General features: G+C 38.7%; 1 protein-coding gene across 1 annotated transcript in view; it reads right to left on the bottom strand.

The window, feature by feature from the left end:
* The window catches only part of ZFPM2 (zinc finger protein, FOG family member 2), a 431,509-nt gene that overhangs the window by 155,511 nt on the left and 254,592 nt on the right, over positions 1-21,406 (bottom strand). The window contains exon 4 of the mRNA XM_010006533.1: positions 14,325-14,443. Coding sequence (XP_010004835.1) covers positions 14,325-14,443 — 119 coding nt within the window. The remainder of the gene's footprint in view (positions 1-14,324; positions 14,444-21,406) is intronic.

Here is a 21,406-nt window from a genome sequence, read left to right as displayed (position 1 = left end):
TCACTGCTAAATCTAAACAAATTTGTGCATGATAAAATAAAACAAGCTTTATCTGAATGGTGGATAAGGGCATGTTATGTGCCCTAAGAGACTCTTCTGCTTTTGTTTTTATTTGTTGTCTTTTTTTCCCTTGAAATTAAGAGAGAAATATTGAGTAGCAACATTGCTACCTTAGGTTGTTCTGTACCTTGTTTTCTGGTAAACTACCACTTTAGCCTTCCTGCCGCTTTCCTGATTTCTATCTTGACCAGATGTCCCACACTGCCTTTTATGGACAGACCCTGGTCCCAGCATGGCCCTGAAGAGCCACGGCCACGGCTGATTCCATGGTACACTTCCTCGGAAGCAGAGAGTGGAGTGGCAAGAGGTTGTCTTACAGGAGGTGTGGGAAGCAAAGAGGCATCTTTCTAGATGACCTCAAGCACCCTACAGCTGTTTTTTAATTGAATAATTATTTGCAGGAACATGGAGCATGGCATAGCCTCATGTTGTCTAGCCTAGAGGACTGGTGTCTAAGGCAAGTGAGGGCTGGGGCAACAGCCACAAGAGAGGTACAAGGTTGAAAGATACCTAGCTTAGTTTGATTTTTGCCTCACCATTTGTTCTGATTGAGGTAGACTTCCTGCATTTTCAGAAAGAAGGTACTGTAAAAGGGAACACCTGCTTTGATGTGGCAAATTTGCTGAGAAACTCTTAAGTCTTTCTCCTCTGAAGCTGTTTTAGCATGTAAGACCAAAACAGCACATAATGAAAATAATAATTTACAGCCTTGGAAAAATGTTATCAACCTAGGGAAACTGAAAATATTGTTATTAAAAGAAAAAAAATAAAAAAAAAATCAGTTGACAGTTACATGTATGTGCTTTTTGTAATGCAACAGCACCAGCATAGCTAAACTTCCATATACCAAGGCCATACAAAAATACATTAGAAATCTAAAATACCTTTAGCTATTCACTATAATTAGAAGTAAGCAAGTGTGCAACATACAGAATTAAAAGGGCACAATCACATTTCCAAGGAGCAATGTTCTCTTGTCTGTTGTGTTAAAGATACTGAACTCTGATATGCTGTTTTTCATCCTTATAGCACTTACAGACATTAGACATTATTAAGATATTTCTAAATTAATAGGATAATTGCCAAGATTACCCTAATATTGGTCTTATACACAAAACCCCAAACACCGCTTTTCTACTTATCTTCACGTATTTGTCTTCTCAAACATGTGATTAACTCCAGAGAACTGAAATCTTTTTGATAATCACTGAAGAGGAATGTATCAGGACAATCAGCAGCATATGGAACACAGAATGCTGCCAGATGTTAACACACTAAAATAAAGCAGAACCATCCACATACTCCATATCTTGTCTAAAAATAATGTACTCATTGACCTTAACCCTACCAAATCAGTCCCATCTTCAAGGTCAAATAAAACAACAAATATTTATCTTCTATGGAGAGGTTTATGGGCTGTATTGCAGTGTTCAGTGTCACTAAATGCTAAGCATGTCTCAGTTCTACTGCTCTGAATGAAATCTTGGGGTGCTCAGCACCTCCCACTGGTTCTCAGTCCTGGGCAAAATCTAGTCCTAAGTGTATTATTAATTACTGTCTAAAATTTGTAATTATTGTGTATTCCCTTTCATTGCTTTTCATTGCTTTCAAAGGCTACACACAGAAACAGAAAAACACCTAGATAGAGTGAAAAATACAGATATATAAATTGCAATCTCTAACACATTTCATTTGGAAGAGGTTTGCATATGTTGTATGTTGTCTTGAAAAAATAACTTCAACAATCTTTGTTATCTCAATGAACTTTTGAAGTGATAAGATTAACGCAGCATTCTGCTGCAGTTCTCATGAGGTTGATATCACCACTGCAGTGGGCCATAGCAGTGGATGCCACCCCCTGAACCTCTGTACTTCCCCTGCCTTGCAACTCTCCTGAAGCAGACTTTGGAAGTGCTCCAGTCCAACACCACAGCCAGAGAAACACAAAAACAATGAGAACATCGTGAACATATTTCTGAAGAGTTCAAAAGACAGCACAGTTATAGTAGTTAGAATGAACAAAGAGTTAGATAGTCAAGTATCTGTGGTATGATTGACAAGGAAATGCTTATTAAAGGTCAGAAAGGGCATTTAGTCCCATATATGTGACACATCAGAATAAGTGTAGTAGGTGCTACTACAAAGCCACTTAAACCCTGCAACAAGCACTAACAATTTGCTTGGAAGAGGGGAATGCAAGGAATGTTAAGGAGGCACAACCACACCAAGTGGTCTCACATTTGTGAGAGGTCAGGTTTCAAAACATGAATATGCTTCTCATTTTCCACTGCTGAAGTTGGTGGAGGAGGGGAAAGCATCTTCAAAAGTAACCAGTGCATGTGCAGTCACCTGCAACACGCAGGTACCTGGTCTCGTTGCTATATGCATTAAAGAGATTGACTAACACACAACCAGTACCCCAAAATGAGCACCAAGGATGCCAGTGATGCCAAGAGCCTCCCTGTAAATGTTTGCACATTTAACCTGTGGTGTGTTCTCTGTCTTTCAGCCTGCCTAATCAGGGCTCTGCTACCTGATAGTGGATGGCTGACTAAAGAAATCAAGATCCTGCTTATGCCCTGAGGCATGCTGTACCACCAGATCAAAGTGCACATGTTTGGCATCTGAAAATGCAGTGCCATTGCTCTCACTTTGCAAATCTGTGACACAGAAACCTGGGACAATGATCCTGATAAATCAGACAGCATTTGTTAAAAAAGAGGTACAGAATACTCTAGAAATAAAGTTCTAAGTACAACTGAAAAAAGCCTGAAAAAGCTACACTGACTTAATATTTATTTACACACAGAATGTTAATGCTAACTTTAGTGAGCAAGAAACTGGAGTGGGAAGGGAGAATATTGAGAAGAAAAAAACCCTGCAGGCAATTGGGAAGGGACATGCCAAAGAAATATAGCGACTTACTTCCTTATTGCCCAGCAAGCCCTTGTTATATTTCAATTAGATTTTTAAAACGGTATCCTACACTGGTGTGACCAACTGTCTAGCTTACTGTAACATCCCATCTGCCATTTTCTACAAAAAACTGTGTCTCATTCTGACCTGTTAAAGCCAATCTTGAAAGATTTTAGTTACCTGCAGGCGTGTCTGGGCAGCTGATCAAGTGAATTTGGCTACAGACACTTCTCAGCATCAGGGTGCCAAAAGCCACAGGGTCATCTGCTCCATATCCTCCCCCCACACCACAGCTCAGCCGCGCCTACACCACTCCTGTCGCCTTTGTCCAGCCTGTTCTTAAATACACCAGCCACAGATTTACTACAACTTCCTGAATCTCTTCCAGCCTTTCATTCTCATTACCATTAGGAAGCTCTTTCTTGTATATAACCTAAATCTCCCTTGCTGATACCTACACCTACGAGTCTGGCAGGTTCACTTAATGCAACTCATCATATATTTCCATAGTGGATCCATAATCCAGAAGGATCCAAGGAGTGAGGGAAACCCTCCACCACAGATATCTACAGGATTAAGATGGCATTTTTATTGGAGAAGTGTATTGTGTATTGACCAGAGTAAGAAGAGAAACTGGAGTGAGATAAAATAAGGGGATTCCAACAAAGAACAGTATGATTTGGAATTTAACAAATATTAATTCTATGATCAAATATTTAATGTAGCAAATGCAACTGCATCCAAGAAGAAACACCATAAAAGCACAGAGCTAAGGCTAAGACATACTATGAGGTCCACAGAGGAATTAAAAACTAGCAAAAGCAGAACCAAGCCTGCTTTAACACAAGCAGAAAGGGAGAAACGAAGACATTTTGGACCTACTATTGTTTTCAGCTTTACTGCTGTCTTGTCTTTATGCTAATTTGTCCCAGTTATCTTCCAAAAGTGAGGACAACAGCTTGTAGTAGGGGGAGAGAGGGAATAATCCTTCCTCACCTCCCCAGCACAGAGGGACACCTCCCTCAGCTCCCCTAAACGTGTCTTCAGTGTCCTCACACATGGCAGGAGTTTCAGGTTAATCTTTTTTTAAAAAGTGGTCACTCATACCCTAGATCAGAGACCGCCATGTGGGAAAGAAAGCTTCAAAGAAAAAGAAGTAGATTTGGAAACGTGAGATGTTTATAAATAAATACCTAAATAACAATAATTGCTAGAATATATGAAGCTTTTGTAAAAAAAAAATAATAATCTTTCTACACTTTTCAGATATCAAACCAAATGTCAAAACCAAGATATAAAATACTAATCTGTGACACAGAAAATTTTAAATTATAAGACATTTTCTCAGAGTGAGAAGAATCTACATAAACTATGATGATATCTCAAATGCTATGTAGTTTATTCTAAGTGCATCAGTAGCATTCAGACTGCAGATCCTCCCTTAGAGCATAGAAAGGACAGTATTGTATCTATGTAAAACTCATTTATTTTGTAAATATGTTAAAAGAGCTCAAACAAACAAAAAAACATTATAACTATATTTGTGAAACATTTTGTGAATGCAAAGAAGTATTTTCCCTTTCTCGCTATTCTGTGGAATACATGATAAAAGGCATTAGTGAAAAGAGATGGGGCAAAAGTTTATTAATTAATACTAACTTCTTTAAGATGGGACAGGAATATGTAACACCACCAAATCTGGTGTGGCTCTGCCTATGATTGATCATGTATGGAATGACATACACATGACATACACAAAACACTGTAAATAATTACCATCAGCAGGTAGAGGACTAGCTGTGCATCACTGGCTGCAGCCTTTCCCCTCCTGCAGGTGGTCTGGGGCTGGCAGGGGGGCAAGGGCAGCAAGTGATGGTGCTACCTGTGCTCTTCACAGTACAGCCCTAATGGCTGGAGCCGATCATCTTCTCAGCACCCCTGGAGCATAAGGAGCCACCACAGAATTAGATTCATGAACTTGTTCTCCAGGCTTGATAATGAGGCCCAGGACATTTACAAACTTCACTCAGCACTTAAGATCCCAGGCCAAGCTCTATATCACCTGGTGTAAAGTCAATCTGCTGCATCTGAAAAAGGACAAATTTTGCTACTGGCTATGAGGTGCCACAACATCACTAGAAAAGGAGATATAGCTGAATGGAGAAGGAAGTTCAGCAAAATATAAGTATTCCAAATAAAACTGTTTTTTAGGACCTAATAACAATCAGTACTTTCTTCTATGGTATTTTCATATTCTCACAAACACTTACAGTGTCTGTATGTATGTGCACAAATATATATACTTATGTTTTATACATATATGTATTCACACATACTGTGCTAACTATATTTACGACAAATATCAAGGGCTTTTTTGCTATTTGAAACATTCAAAAGCACACTTACATGGAACACAGTTAATTTGGCTGGTAATGAAACAACTAGAAGTACCTTTTATTTCCATAATTCTTGAAAATGTACAGGCTACTTCCCTCAAGCATATTCAGACAGAAAGGGAACTGGTGTTTGGAATTTAGATCAGTCCATTACAGGTTAGAGAAGTGAGCAGCAAGTAGAAAGTGTCTTCACTGAAACCACAGGTTCATTAATTTACTTGAAGTCATCTTTTTATTTAAATGAAGATAGTCGATAATTTCAAATCTTGTTATTGTTGCTACAATTTGATATCTTAGTCTGCACCTTCATGAGGACAAACAAATTTTGACATCTCCAAATGGTGAATTTTCACACCAAAATTTTCTCTACAGCACACTTTATTCCAAACAACTACCCACGACTGTCTCCACAAGTCTTATGGAAAGCATCTGTTGATATTTTCATAATCATACGTCATTTGTATGTTCAGCTAGTACCTCTGGACAATGTACTGAGTGCCACACAAGTGCTACTACAGTTTCACAGCAAAAGCATCATGGTGCTTTTCTCCACTACCAGGATACACCGACGCTAACTACCCTTGCACAGGAACAGCTTTATGTGTCATTGCCCCAAAGAAACCCAAAAGTATCCAGGATATTTTGTTTCCTAGTGGTCGAAGAGAGAATACAAGTCTCCAGGTCTTTCAGTTCAGTGTCCTCTGCAACCATCAAATTCTCAGCTTAACAGTGCAAACGTCTTTGTAGACACAAGCACCTTCACAGCTTTATGTTCCACTAAAATGATGGAGTTAGGAATTCCCATGCTTGTTCTATGAATGCGGAATGACTGAAAAACATTTTAGAAACTGAATTTTAGTTCAGAATTTAAAAAAATGTGTTGTTTAACTTTTTGTGAGAGGAAAGTTATTTTAAAAGCTGCTGAATATTTAAATCTGACTTTTTGTGTCTGCTTTGTTTATAGTATTACATATGTTTCAGAAATAAGAAGAAATAGCACTCTAAAAAGCATGAATCGTAGAAATTTCCTCAAAGGACAACATTCATGTTAAAATCCTTATCTTAAACACGGGTGTTGAAGTTGTAGTATTTCAGTGGAGGAAGGTACGTGAATTACCTTAAATGGAGCTAAATACACTACTTCTCTCACACAGAGTTTTAAAATAAGACGACAACCCATTCTAAGACTTGTGTTATAAATTTAGCAAAATCTACACTAGCAACGTAAGCATTTGAGTCTTTAAGCCTATGGTATGGAGAAGACTAGACAGTCATAGTATAGCAGCACAAGAGTAAGTTGCTACTGCACAGTTTATTGCAGTGGTTCTCTCTAAACAGCTTAACAGTGTAATGTGTTCCATTCCACTACATTGTCTTTTCTCTGTTTTTCCCCATATCCTAAAATGAAATAGCCTGGCACATGCAGACAGTGTATCCCTCTGCTTCTCTTGTCAGGGAGGTCCAGAACCAAATGTTCTTGCCCTTTTTCAGTTCCAGGCTCCTGACTTTCCCCTCTGTCTTCTGCTGGGTCATCCCCTTGCTCTGATCTCAGCAGCTTCCTAGCAATGTGCCCCAGGGAACACTCCCACTTTGAGATGGACCTCCCTACTGAAATGAAGCTTGCTGAAATAGAACAGATATATTGAGTTTTCTCCCAGGGAACTGAGTTCATTTAATGAGTATGATTGGTAGTGTCTATTACTTAATTACAATAGTATTAGGATAATGTCTATTTAATGGAGATGCTTATAGCAAGCACCAAGTATCTGAATTATTTTTAAAAACCTTTCAGAGTAAAAGTGGTAGTTTTAAATAAATGCTGAAGTTCTGCTGTTTTAAGAAACAGGTGTCAAAATTAACCATAGGTATGTGTAGTCTTAAAAAAGGGCTGTAGTGAAGGAAAAGAGGCTAGAAGACAAAAGCAAATATATATGAAAATCCCCTGTTGACACACTATTACATTCTGGAAAGCATCGATTCAGAAATAAAGAAATAAAAAGGTACAACATAACTTCAGTCCAGTCTTCCTGTGAACATTTGTGTTCTGTTTTTAAAATAAAACCATATTTTTATGTCCTTTAAATGTTTGATATATTAAAATTAAGGCTATGGCAATGACATGCAGTACTAACATCAGTGTACGAACAGCATTTAGACAGAGGTGTACAATCAGTGCGCTGTTTCTTTTCATGTTGCTTCATCACCTATTGACTGGAAACTACTTCCACAAGCTGGAGAAAACCACGTTTGGCTTTTGTCAAAACAAGGTGTTTATTCAGATCATGACCACACCTTTCTATCATATTAGCAACATGTTTTAAATTAACACTGTTGCATAAATGTAAATAAAGGAGCAGAAAGAATTTTATTTTTTTTAAGGAAAGAAACATCTAAACTACAATTATGCACAAAAGTTTCAAAAAAGTTATTCTCTCATTGCACTCCCTTCAACTTCATATCTATATAAATGGCAGGGCACTTTATAAAAGGTGAGTTAACGTGAGGTTGTGGATGGCTATGTGAATGTCCACATCACCCCTGCATATCTCGTTTTTTTTAGTGTTTCAGTTTGTATGAAGTGGCCAACCCTGACACTTCTACAGTGCATGAGCACGTTGCTGTTCATGTGATGCAACATCCTGCCCAGAAGATGTGATACATAAACATCTGCTCAAATCTGGGACAGAAGTAAGTGTTTTAAAACTAGTTTTAAACCTGAAAAGCCTGACAGTAACAGCAGTTAAAATTAGAAAGGACTGCTTTGTTTAGACACTTGAGGTACTTAAAGGTATGAGCCCAGTATAATAAAGATTAGAATCAAGGTCCATCATTCAGTACACTATTTTTGATAATTAAATGTAAAAACGGCTTTGTGGTAATGATAACCAAAATCTCCATTTGCAGGTAAATTTCTAAAGATAAAAATTTATTTAGCCCTTTTGTGTTTGAACAGGAGAACCAGAAACTACAGCCTGACTACAGCTTGACTGTAGACAGACTACAGACAGATGACAGACAGACTACCACTGTCTTGGTGGTGGTGGTACAGCACATCCAACCAACCAAAACACTCAGCAACGTCTTGCACTGCAAATCCAAAGATTAAAAAGTCGGTGGCTACTACAGATTGGAGTTTTCTGACCCAAAGCAACTAGCCACAGATTAACAAGTGACTAACTTCACTGTGTTTTGAACCTTGGCTCCTCAGCCCCTAACACGTCATCCAGTCAAACAGTTTCATGAAGAAGTGTCTTTTCCAGAAGAAGTGTCACTTTGGCACTGAACCTCCCAGATTCCATTAAAGGGTTCCTGATGTATCCCACAGCTCGCCTGGCCCAACCCTGCACACTCTCCTCCCGTGGATTCCTTTCATAGCCACATTGAATCCTCTTTTCCTTATCAGTCTGATACAGGCTTGCCCAGCGTGCTCCTCCCTGTGACAAAACAACAAGGGGGGCAAGATCCAGCTGCTCATTGTTTTGCTTCACAAAACACTGCCATGGGCACAGATTAACACCAAAAACTCGACATCAGCAGCCAAGGGAAAAGTCCTTCCAGAATGCCTCCATTCCCTTACCGGAGCAATGGCACCAGCTGCTGCTTGATGTCCATCGTGGGCTCTGTGGTTTTGTGCCACTTTTGTTTCCAAGGGCTTCATTCCCATGAAGTTGCCCCCTCAACAGGGAAAACATTTACAGCAAGGAAAAAGCAAACAAACAGCTTTTTCTTGCATAGGCTGCTAGTGCCTTGAATTTAGAGCTACTTGTGCAGTGGCTACTCTTTCAGTTGTCTGTATAACCAGCCTAGAGGGGTCTTTTGCTCTTCTCACCTGCCTGTTCACACTAGATTTCATATTTGTGCAAGTTCACTTTTCCTTTAAAGACAAGTATCACAAGCTAGGAGTCTCATGCTTAGAAATATACTTCTGTCTACTTGCACCCATGAACTACTTTATATTCTTAGATTCAGCAAGATGCAAAGTTGGAGTCTTCCTTGTAAAACCAGTGATTAAAACATATTGCCTTCCTTGTAGAGCTGAGTTCTCACGAATTGTAGATAGAAAGCAATATTGTACAAAATTCCTCATGTATCTGTTTGCCAATACAGCAAGATCTCAAACAGAATCTGGAAACATGTAGCTGACCTCTTTTTACTCTAAAAGAAGAAAACCTCTTATTTTAGAAGTACCCATCCTAGGTTTGAAAAGATACTTGTGTGCGTTTCATTTGCTTGAGACTATCAAGTATTATGGAACAGTTAATACAAAGTGGAAGAACTGGAAAGATTTGGCAAGGACTTTAGCATGGGTTTGCTGAGCACTTTGGTTGGAGATGCTGTATGGTCACCAAGACAGTCTGTCTGTAGTCTGTCTGCAGTCAAGCTGTACTCTCTGGTTCTCTTTAGATACTTACCTGCAAACGGGGATTCTGGCTCCTATTAGCACAGAGGACTTGGCAAGGGATGCAAAGAATAATTTGGGCTTCTACAGGTATATCAGCCAGAAAAGGAAGGTCAGAGAAAGTGTACTGCCCCTCATGAGCAAGACTAGCAAACTGGTAACAACGCATCAAAAGAAACTGAGGTAGTTCACCACCAGCCTTTCTTCCCACACCTCTCAAGTGGATGGACCACAAGGCAAGAACTAAGGGAGTAGTTGGTAGATTTAGGTTAGACATTAGGAAGAAATTACTTACTGTGAGGGTGGTGGCACAGTACCACTATGTTGAAACATGAAACATGTTGCCCTTATCCCTGGAAGTGTTCAAGGCCAGGTTGAGCAACCTGGTCTAGTAGGAGGTGTCCCTGTCCATGGCAGGGAGGGTTGAAACTAGATGATCTTTAATGTCCCTTCCAACCCAAACCATTCTATAATTCTACATTTTCATAAGGGGGTTTGATAACTCTGTCATTCATTAGTATTGGCAAACTCCTAGATGAGAAAAATGAATAACTTTATTAGCTATAAAGCTATTTCAGGTCTACCATTACAGTCTGAGTATCCTGCAGTCCTGATGCAGACCCTGCTCTGCCATGCTTCCCGACAGTGCTGCGGCACTGCTGATGAAGATACTTGTGTGCGTTTCATTTGCTTGAGACTATCAAGTATTATGGAACAGTTAATACAAAGTGGAAGAACTGGAAAGATTTGGCAAGGACTTTAGCATGGGTTTGCTGAGCACTTTGGTTGGAGATGCTGTATGGTCACCAAGACAGTCTGTCTGTAGTCTGTCTGCAGTCAAGCTGTACTCTCTGGTTCTCTTTAGATACTTACCTGCAAACGGGGATTCTGGCTCCTATTAGCACAGAGGACTTGGCAAGGGATGCAAAGAATAATTTGGGCTTCTACAGGTATATCAGCCAGAAAAGGAAGGTCAGAGAAAGTGTACTGCCCCTCATGAGCAAGACTAGCAAACTGGTAACAACGCATCAAAAGAAACTGAGGTAGTTCACCACCAGCCTTTCTTCCCACACCTCTCAAGTGGATGGACCACAAGGCAAGAACTAAGGGAGTAGTTGGTAGATTTAGGTTAGACATTAGGAAGAAATTACTTACTGTGAGGGTGGTGGCACAGTACCACTATGTTGAAACATGAAACATGTTGCCCTTATCCCTGGAAGTGTTCAAGGCCAGGTTGAGCAACCTGGTCTAGTAGGAGGTGTCCCTGTCCATGGCAGGGAGGGTTGAAACTAGATGATCTTTAATGTCCCTTCCAACCCAAACCATTCTATAATTCTACATTTTCATAAGGGGGTTTGATAACTCTGTCATTCATTAGTATTGGCAAACTCCTAGATGAGAAAAATGAATAACTTTATTAGCTATTAAGCTATTTCAGGTCTACCATTACAGTCTGAGTATCCTGCAGTCCTGATGCAGACCCTGCTCTGCCATGCTTCCCGACAGTGCTGCGGCACTGCTGATGAAGTCAACAGCTGCTACTGCAACTGCAAATGGCACTTAACTCAGTTTTGTTCAAAGTACCCAGCCTTCCACTACTCTGAGATGTATATTGTTAATATATTTCAAGACAGCAACTTGAAAGATCTAAAAAGTATTTGACATCTGGCATGGTGACTCAATTAATTACCATGCTGAATTAATTAGCTTGCTCCGTCTCCTGAGCCAACAGCAATGAAATTGTATTCAACAACACAGCACTGCTTGAAACAAGAAGCACTTCAACAGGATATTACGTGTACGGGGTATACACAGTACAAGGTTAGGAAGTATGCTATGGCAGTTACAGATAGGTAATGAATCCTTTGAGGCACTGCTAACACTAAACAGTAAGGTCAGGTAAGATACTTGTAGTCAGCCACAAATATATTTTCCAATGAAGGCACAAGCTGCAGAAGTGGTGATGCTTACTCACCTAAGGTTCCCTGAATTTTTCTCTCCTTTCCTTTCGATACTAAAAATTCACACTAAAGCTCTTTTAAAAAAAATATTTTATGTTTGTAACAGTGCAATGTTTGAAGTTCTCATTCAGAAATGAGCTGAACTTGCCGTCAGCTGCTGATGTGAAATTTTGATTGAATTCTAGGGAGGTGAGGCTTTACCCAAATGAGCTTTCCAATACAGATATAAATAAGTTAAGTAAACAAACACAATTCCCCTTATGAACAACGGAGAGCTTGTATGCTAGTGAGAAAAGTAATCAAATGTGTCAAAGAAAGAGAAAAATCATAAATAACAGAATCATTTCAAGAAAAAAAAAAAAAAAAAATTGGAAAAATGCAGAAGTTGGCAGTAGGTTTGGGTTGCTTAAGTAGTAAATTAAAGTTCTATTAAAAGGTTTACATTTCTTCACACAGCATTTTAAAGAAACAAATGCAAAATTACAGGAAACATCTGATATTCAGGAAAAAGAGAAAATCCTCAGAATCACAGAATAAGTCAGGTTGGAAGTGACCTCAGGAGGTTATTCAGTCCAAACTCCGGCTCAAACCAGGGCAAACTTCAAAGTCAGATTCAACTTCGAAGTTAACTCAGATTGCTCAAGATCATATAAAGGTCAGTTCTGATTACCTCAAAGGATGGAATTGCACAGGGGACAAAATATTGCTGAGGATTGTAATTATGTTTACAGGAATTTTTTCAGATTTCTAGATGTATTTATATTAGTAGGTCAAAACAAAAGTAAAATCTTTCAAATGTTAGCAAAAATAGGCTTTATGTTGTTGTCTTTATAATTCAACAAGAAACAAATTAGTACCTATCCAGTTCAGTGAGAAAAAGCGTATGAAGATTTTCATCCTGTATTTCTCTGAACTGGGTTCAGAAAGGTGTTCTACTCTGTTATAATTAGCAAACTAAAAAGTCAGCTCCGCCCAATGCATACTTAAATGTTCCGTAAAAGCAAAATACTTTAGCTAAATGTTTTTGTAACAGTAAAAGAGCTGTTTGTCCAAATTTACAAAGTAATGAAGCTTAACATGTGTCTATGCTACCCAAGGAGAAGCAACTTCCATCTCCACATATCCTTCAGAAAAAAAAAAAAAAAGAAACAGGATGATCAGCTGCTGACATGTTGCAAATTCATCCTAAGAATAACTGATAATTATAACTTTCCCAGTGAAGGGTCAATTAACATCATCTCCCACACTTCAAGCCTTACATACCTCATGAAGTGTGTGTAGGGCAATAGGGACACAACAAAGTTAGCATTTTCCCTAAGGTATTATGTAGAACAACTTTGAGCCAGGACTGAAGTTTCTGTTGCGTGAATGTTGATGAACATGGTACTAGTAGAATCTTAAAAAATTATTTGTCACAAATGACATTTTATGAAAAAAAATTGTTGAGAATGCTGATAGACCAAAAATAAAATAAATGAAGACATAAAAATGAAATGGCTGGAGAAAACTGAGAGAGGTATTAAAACTGTTCAGTTTCCCTTTTCTAACAATAAGACACTTGGAGTGTCCAGTACTTTAAAAAATCCATCCTTTATACTGAACTATAGGAAATTTTGTTTCCGTACCACTTGCTGTTATGTCTTGTTAGCACTTTTTGATTAACAAATTATGCTAAAGCATACAAAATATTTCCGTTTCCTCCATGTCCACATAACCCCTCTCTCATGCTCCCTCAGATGGCACTCAGCAGCTCAGCATTCCCTACCTTCTTCAGGTCCTTCAAGGGCAGCACAGCCTCAACACTTGGAAGCTCAGCTTCTCCATTTACAACACAGCTGTATCTTCCCCAAATGTACGTAATACGCTTGTGTGAAACAGTTCCACAGGTTTTTATGTTAATACATTCATGTAAAGTCTCCTTCCTAGATATTCTCAGAAAATTAATCAGAACTATATACAAATAATAATGAAGCCCAGCCTTAAAGCCAATAGATACAAAAATGAAATTAAGACCTAGGTATGAAATGATTTTCAGAATGCTGAAGCAAGATCAGCAAAGCAAAAGTAACATGACCCACCTACTTTCTGCAATCAGAATTTAAAAAAAAAGACTGAGAATATATCATATGATGGGTGCCTTTTGATATCTTTCAGAATAATTTCAATCTAATGGAATATCTTGTTATGTTCAGTAAAAATAACACAAATTGAATTAATTTTATCCTAAAAAAAGATAGCTATTTATTTTTTATACTATCCATTTTATAAATGCCATTAATATAAAACTATGAAAAATTAAAAAAACAACTACAAAATCAGATACTACTAAAAGACAATAGTTTGGTTCAGTAAACAAGGAAGTGGTATTTCCTTTCTGTAAAACAACAAGTTTAATACTATTAACCTGTGCTCCAAATAACTTTATGTGGATGGTTGCCATAGATGAAGTAATTGGAAAAGAGCCAAGTACCACTGTCTGTGTAAGCCAACAATTCCAGTTTTCAAATGCTCAGCCTAAGGAGTAGTTCAGGCTATTCCCTAAAGAATGACACATAATATAATGAAGTAAAGTGTCTTGGAGCATCTACATACCAAGGTGTTATTATTCAGATCCATCTTCCCAGCAAAGGGCCCCCAAGTTGTTCCAACCGGAAGCTGCTGCCGGCTCTGAATCTTGCGCTCCCCGTCTTTCTGGACCACCTCCAGCTCTCCTGCAAACAAAGGAAACAAGCAGTGTTGAGAGCACTTTCACTTGTGCCTTGACAACAACCACCTCTGTCTTTGTGTTGGCTTTATACAAACAATGTTCTGAGGACCCATATAATGAGAATTAATTATGCTTGTCTGAAAAACAACTGATCTTGTCATCCTGCAAAACAAACCTTTTTTCCTTATAATTATACTCAAATTTGATTTAGAAAGTCCCGTTCCTTTCTTGCATCTTTTCACACACACTAGAGTTTGAAGGTATTTTTATTCAGAATAGTAGTTTCATAAAAGTTCTTAAGAAATCCTGAGGAGAGAGATGATGAAAGGGGAGTGCAATAGCATCCACACCCGATTACACTCCTTGATGCATTTTTTTGTCATAAGACCACATTCTGAAGCCTTCAGCTACTAAAAATTTTAGACATAATGTATAGAGATATAAAACCAAAACAACTCTACTAATTTTGAAGAAACTATTTAAAATATTTACTATGATTAAAAATACAAGGATTTTAAATCAAATGAGGTTTTACAGGCAGCAACATTTCAGAATTAGACCCAAAATAATTCAAATTGGTAGCTTAAGGTTTTAACATGAAATATATGAAAGCAATAGGGGGAGGGTACAGTGCATTTTTGAAAGCAAATTTTATTTTTGAAATTAAGGACTTCCTCAGCCTTTCCTCATAAGGGAGATGTTCCACTCCCTTAATCATCTGTGTGGCTCTAATAAGCCTATTTTTCTATGAAGAAATATTTCAGTTTAAAAACACAGCAAGAGTTGTGCTTAGATACAAAATTTCAGATTTTTCTTCTAAAACAAAATAAATTCTGGTTTCAAATTATTACGATAAAATTAAGCAAGAAGAGACCAGTCTGTGATTTTCTTGTCAGACATTTAACTGAATTTTTACATGCTGTTGCATTTCCAAGCTTTGGCTATCCTGAATATAGGCAGAAAACTTGTTCTCACGACTGGCGCAGCTCACCTTGACTTTGTTGTATGTAGCCATAACTTCTTTTTATCCCTCACTGCTAAAGCCCTCTCCTCCCTTTCCATATCAACCAGATGCAACTGCATTTCTGCCTTTTGCATCAGCACATCCCTTCTCAACAACTCTACTCCAAATCAGGATGATGCTTTTCCACAAACAGGGTGAAGTCCAACTGTGCAAGAAGTCAACTTGTCCCAGATTTAGAACTGGCAGTTGTTGTGAAATGAACCTTGGGCTGGAGGAAGTGAGTAACTCCTCCTGGCTTACAGGCAGTCTCCACAGACTTCCCTGAGCTAACCATTCCCATGGATGCCTAGATTTATGTTACAGTCAGGCTGAGATGGTTTTCCTTGTCCGCAGGGGTTAATCTTGACCATTTTCCAAAGAGAAGACTTGGCTCCAGCTTCCACTTTCAAGCACAGAAATCTAAATTTCACCTCTGAGTGTTGCAGATTACAAAACTACTCCACGTAAAATTGTGCATCAGATCCTTCCTGTAAACTGGAACAAATCTAGGAAATAGAGCTGTATCAGTTTACAAAAGCTTCTATGTATGCAGGCAAGTCCTCATCGTGACAACACTATGACATTTTAAAAGGCAGTTAGTGAGTAGGAAAGCTTATGGATTTATTATATCTAATTTACACATGTGATATCCAAGCATCCAAACAGAAAGGAAAAAAAAAAAAAAGGGCATTTTTTCCCTCTCACAGTCACATTCTTACAAATTGCATTGACTTTAAACAAAGCTTTATATAAGTTAATTACAGAAGAGAGAAATCTTTCTGATATTGCAAGGTAACATGTTGATCACAGGCACACTGCAGCATTTTTTCTCTCCACAGAGATGAAGACTGTAGCATTTGCTTGCTTTTACCCACTAAAAAACAGCCATGTCTATGGACATGTCACATTTAACTGATACCAGAGGAATCATGAGAATCTTTGAAAACCCTTTTAAAAAATAATTCAGCCTCCCTTTCTGCCACTGACATTTTTCATTTGAAAAGGGTTCAGACACAGTCAAACAGTGACTCCTTATCTGTACCTGTGGATTTACAAGCAGGTCTGTCTTTTAATGGATTAAGAACGACAAACTTAGGGCAGATCATCCAGTGATATCCAAAAACCTACCTAAGTTTTAAGGTACACATCGTTACAATTTATCTTTTATATAAAACTGGTAACATGAACCTTATACCTGGTAAGTAGTTGAAGTTTGAGGCAAACATAAAACCAAGCAATTATTTTCCAAAACCACATTAATTTTTTTTCTTACAGTTGATAATTAAATAAGTTAACAAGGATTCTTTCTCTCTTTTTTTTTTTTTCTCTTTTGTTACAGTCCTAAATTGTAGTTTGGGCAATACATGTCAATATGTATGAATACACTGAGAAGTACAGCTGGGGAAATATCATGCTGAATTGTACTGTAGCTGCTGTAATTTCCCTCCTCTCAGAACACTATGACAGAGCAGTAGTTTGCAGACAGGGTTACAAAACATTTTGCTGCATAACCCTCCCATTTCCCTTGGTCATAGTTCTCCACAAAAGATAAATTTCTCTCTGGTCACCATGAACAGCAGCCTTTTTAACACTGGGTGAATGTTAGAGTTGGGAAGGATAACCTGCTCTTGTGTTTCAGCACACACAGACAATTGGTTATGCTTGTACAAGGTGCCGCACTTTACAATTTGATCCTTGGCAAATATTTTAATTTTTTTTCACAGAAAATCTTTGTTGGTTTAGGGGAAAAAATTAAGAGAGTTGTAAGCTAAAAAGCACAAAACCACTGTATATCAGGCTCTGAAAGCACCTGCTAAGTTTCTGGTTTGTTTTTTGTTTGTGCTTTTTTTTCCTACCAGAGCCTGCATCTTCCGTAAAATCCCTGTATATGTTCCTTTGTCTGCCATAAGCAGGAAGGCCAGAGACTGGTACGAGGGTTTGTAGAAGACTACAAATGTCACTATTAAAAATCCTCTCCTGAATTTCCCTGACATCAGAGTAAGGAGCTTGCAACTTTTCTGCATTCACTTACAGTATTTTTCTCCTCTGAAATTTCCTATTTGGTGAATGGTATCGCATCTGCAGCAGCAGATGGGCTGGGCCCAGTCTCCCACTGATGAGAACAGGGTTGTCCCCGACTCACTGATGGCTTCCCATGAGGATGGTGGTGTCATATCTGTGGCCTTGACCAACATGTGACCTCAAGGGAGTTTGCTGGAAAAAGAGAACTTCACCCTGTGACTCTTCATTAAAAGAGTTTGAAAAATGTGTCAGCAACACAGGATTTTCCATTTCAGCCTCAGAAGAAGTTTAGACATAAGTGAGGAGTGTTCTCTGCAGCTGCCGTCCCCTGCACAACTGCTCAGCATCTTCCCAGATTACATCAGGAGAAGGAACAGGAACAGAGATTTCTTTGCCGTATCACCACTTCCAGTAAGAAGTGTAAAGACTCAGCTATCTCTGACTCTTCACAGGTGCTTGTCCATGGAGATCCCAATGAGTGGGGAGAAAAGGAAAGAAAGAATGAAAAACCGCTGCAGTTTCCTTTAATCTGTGCTCCAGCCCCAAGGAAGCAGAAAATTCTGTGCCAAACACTTGGGAGCTTTTAGTGATCAGCAATTGCAACAGACCACCTCAGTACTGAACATAATGTTTCTTCACATAACAGAAAATTCTAATGTATAGAATTCATTCACACCCCTGGGATAAAGTATGTGATATTCTTCTTCATTCCTATGGCAAAGTCAAGGAGCAGTTGTATTTTGCTGCTTTCCTCCTAGACTCACCAACCGCTTGATTGAAAAGAACAGCAAGAAGCATAACAAAAGCAGCACTAAGAAATACAAATAAAGGAGTGATACACTGCTTTTAGTTTTTTCAAGTTAGGTAAAAAAAAATAATTAAGATATTCCATTTTGTGATATTTACTTCTTTTTTTCTTGCTACAGAGCAAGTTGGGGTTTTTTTTAAGCTTGTTCTTCAGAACACATTTATTTCCAGCTTGCTGAGTAAGTTTATACAAAATATTTGAGACACATAGTATGGGTTAATCAATTTTGGTAAAAGATAATGCTGTTAGTGCTGTGGGCTGTTTCTCTTATCTTGTTGATGTAGCATACTTTTAAAGTCTGTGATTAGTCAAAGACTTATGATAGCTGCACTGTAAAAGAAGCCCCAAGTCATAGCTCACTAGTACAGCTACAAAACATCCCATGGCTTTTAAGATATTAGGCCACCTTAGTGGATACAAAACTAGAATCAAATGACTCAATTTAGGATTCTCTTCTTGAATATACATATTGTTTCAGGGATGCCACACAAGGCTTGTATCAAACAGAAGGAAGTGCGGCCAGTTTAGCTTTGACTTAATTGACAGCAAAATCAGAACAATTTAAAAATCTCCACAAAAGATGTAGTGTACACAGGAATGCAACAACAGTTTTGGCCCTTAGCAGGTTTTGACCACATTTCAAACACCAGAAGAACAAAACTAGACATGGTACATAAGAACAAAATAATACTGAATTTCAACTATCTACCTATGCCCTGGACTAAGAAACAGAGGAATGTATATCTGAAGGTGAATGATGAACAAGAGGAGAAAAAGTGAACTACTTCATTCAAAGTAAGTGTTTCCAAATTTATGAATGCTTAACATTTCTAAGCAAGTCACTGATAGCTTTGCCAGTAATTTGGGTTTTTTTTGAGGTTTGTTTGTTTGTTTGTTTACATCAGGAATAGCTTTCTTAGTGGAGTCAGTGAAAAAGATTGAGTAAGCTCTCCTTCTCCTATAATTAGAGATTGGTTGTTTGACATCATGGGGCTCTACCAGTTTCCATTACCAAATGTCTACTTTGCGTATTTCCAGTGCCACTTGGCTCTCTTAATTAATATTTCTGCATGGCAAAGAAATTGAGTGTGTTGTAGTTTTAAACAAGGACTGCTTTGAAGTTAGAGCAAGCAAGTCAAAAACACTCACAAGTTCTTAAGCACTGCCCCGCCTAGAGCCCAAGATGAGCCTGCTGCCCTATATGCGCAGGAAGAATCTGCAATTAGTATTTGACTAATGATTACCGTCATAACAAACTAATATGTGTATGTTTGCACACAGTAGTTCACTGACAGCATAGAAGTATCCCATTTCCACTTCTGTGGCTCTTAACAAGGTAGCTCCAATATTAAATACTCATAAACTTGCTTGGCAGACATAAACTGTGTTATTGAGATACCTCCTCTAAATTTTCCTTCCTCAATTTCAAGTCTCTGAGACATAACACACACTAAACTACAGTTTTGAACATAAACTTGAAATACGACATTCTCTATTCGAGCACTCCAGTCAAACCCTGATAAATCAGGCTGGCCATGCAGTGATCTTATCCTTTCTGACTCTTTAATAAATCGAACCTTGTAAGTTCACGCTGTTGGAAGTTGTCACTAAATGAAATTGTGACCTTATCCGATGCGTGAACTTATCCTGCTGACAACTACATTTATTGTGTGGATAAGCATAAGGGGGGGAAAAAAGACTTTTGATAATTGTGATCTTAGCCATATGCAACTCTAACAGATGGGATCTTTTTGATGTTCCATTAATGATTTGCCTATGATGAGCCTCTACTCAGGGAAAAAAAATAAATGCTCCTCATAGGTAAGTGGTAGGGGGAGTGGTAAACAGTATGAAATGTGCACAAAGAGGTACTGTCTGACAGGAGTGAATCCGAAGCTGCTACCCTAACACAAAGAGCTTCGAATTAACTTGTAATTGCACTGAAAAAGATAACATAATGGAGGTGGCAAAACAAAAACATTCCCTCTCCACAGAACTCATTCAATAGCCCAAAACTGAAACAAATAACTAAGAGTCTGATGCTGTAAACCGAAATTTGCTAAGCCATGGCACTTCATGACGAATGAATGAATACTGCATTCCCTTCCAGCACTGACTGGATGGTTGCCACTGCTATTGCGGAAAGATGTTTGGTAACAGGCAATTCATAAAATCACTGAATCATAGAATCTCAGAATAGTCTGGGCTAGAAGGGATCTCTAAAAGCAATCCAGTCGAACCCCCCTGCAGTAAGCAGAGTTATCTTCTACTGGATCAGGTTGTTCAGAGATTCATTCAACCTGACCTTGCATGTTTCCAGGGATGGGACATCTACAACCTCTCTGGGCAACCTGTTTCACCACTGTCACAGAATAACAAATCTGAAAATGGCCAACCATTCCCCATTACCATGTTTATCTGTCAGGGATTTAATACATCATGTTACCTAATTCTAACATCTCTCCACAATGGAGACCACTGTATCTGCTCTGCAGCGAGCTAACTCTGGAGTGAGACCTAGGGGCTGTAAGGGCCACTCTGTTTTGCAGCACTGCAAGTCTGCTGTGGGATACAAGAACAGTAGTTATCTTACTAGAAAGACACATACACATATAAGACAGCTTCATGCAGGTGTCTTCCCCAAACACTGCTCCTCCCTGGTGCCACCCCTCTTAAGGAGTAGGGTCAACCAGACCTCTTAGCACAATAGCCATGGCAGAAGTAAACACAAGGATAACCCACAGGCAGTTATTGCTCTAAGCTACTGCTCTGCTCCCCTTTGCCTACACTCAGAAGCAGATCTAGATAGCAAACACAATGCAGGAGAAGCTGCTTCATTCCATAAAATGAGGTGCCTAACATTGCCCCATCTCGCCAATGCTCCCACAGGGCAGCTGTGCACTCTTAAGTAAGGATGACAAATGAAAAGGCTTCTCCATTTTCTGTAACAAAAATCTTGCTGCTCCCTACCTTTTCTTTAGAGCCCTGAAAGTCATAAGCAGAGTTTCTTTATCTCTCCTACCTGCTGCTAGTACTGCAAATGGCAGAGAGTGCAGGTGCTATCCTTATCTGCAACAGTGCTGTCCTAAAACGGACAATAAAGGGAAGGAAAGAATATTCTGAAAGTGAGGATA

The sequence above is a fragment of the Chaetura pelagica genome, unplaced genomic scaffold (assembly GCF_000747805.2).
Source record: "Chaetura pelagica isolate M959 unplaced genomic scaffold, ChaPel_1.0 scaffold76, whole genome shotgun sequence".
Classification (NCBI taxonomy): domain Eukaryota; kingdom Metazoa; phylum Chordata; class Aves; order Apodiformes; family Apodidae; genus Chaetura; species Chaetura pelagica.
This window is presented reverse-complemented; position numbering and strand designations above follow the sequence as displayed.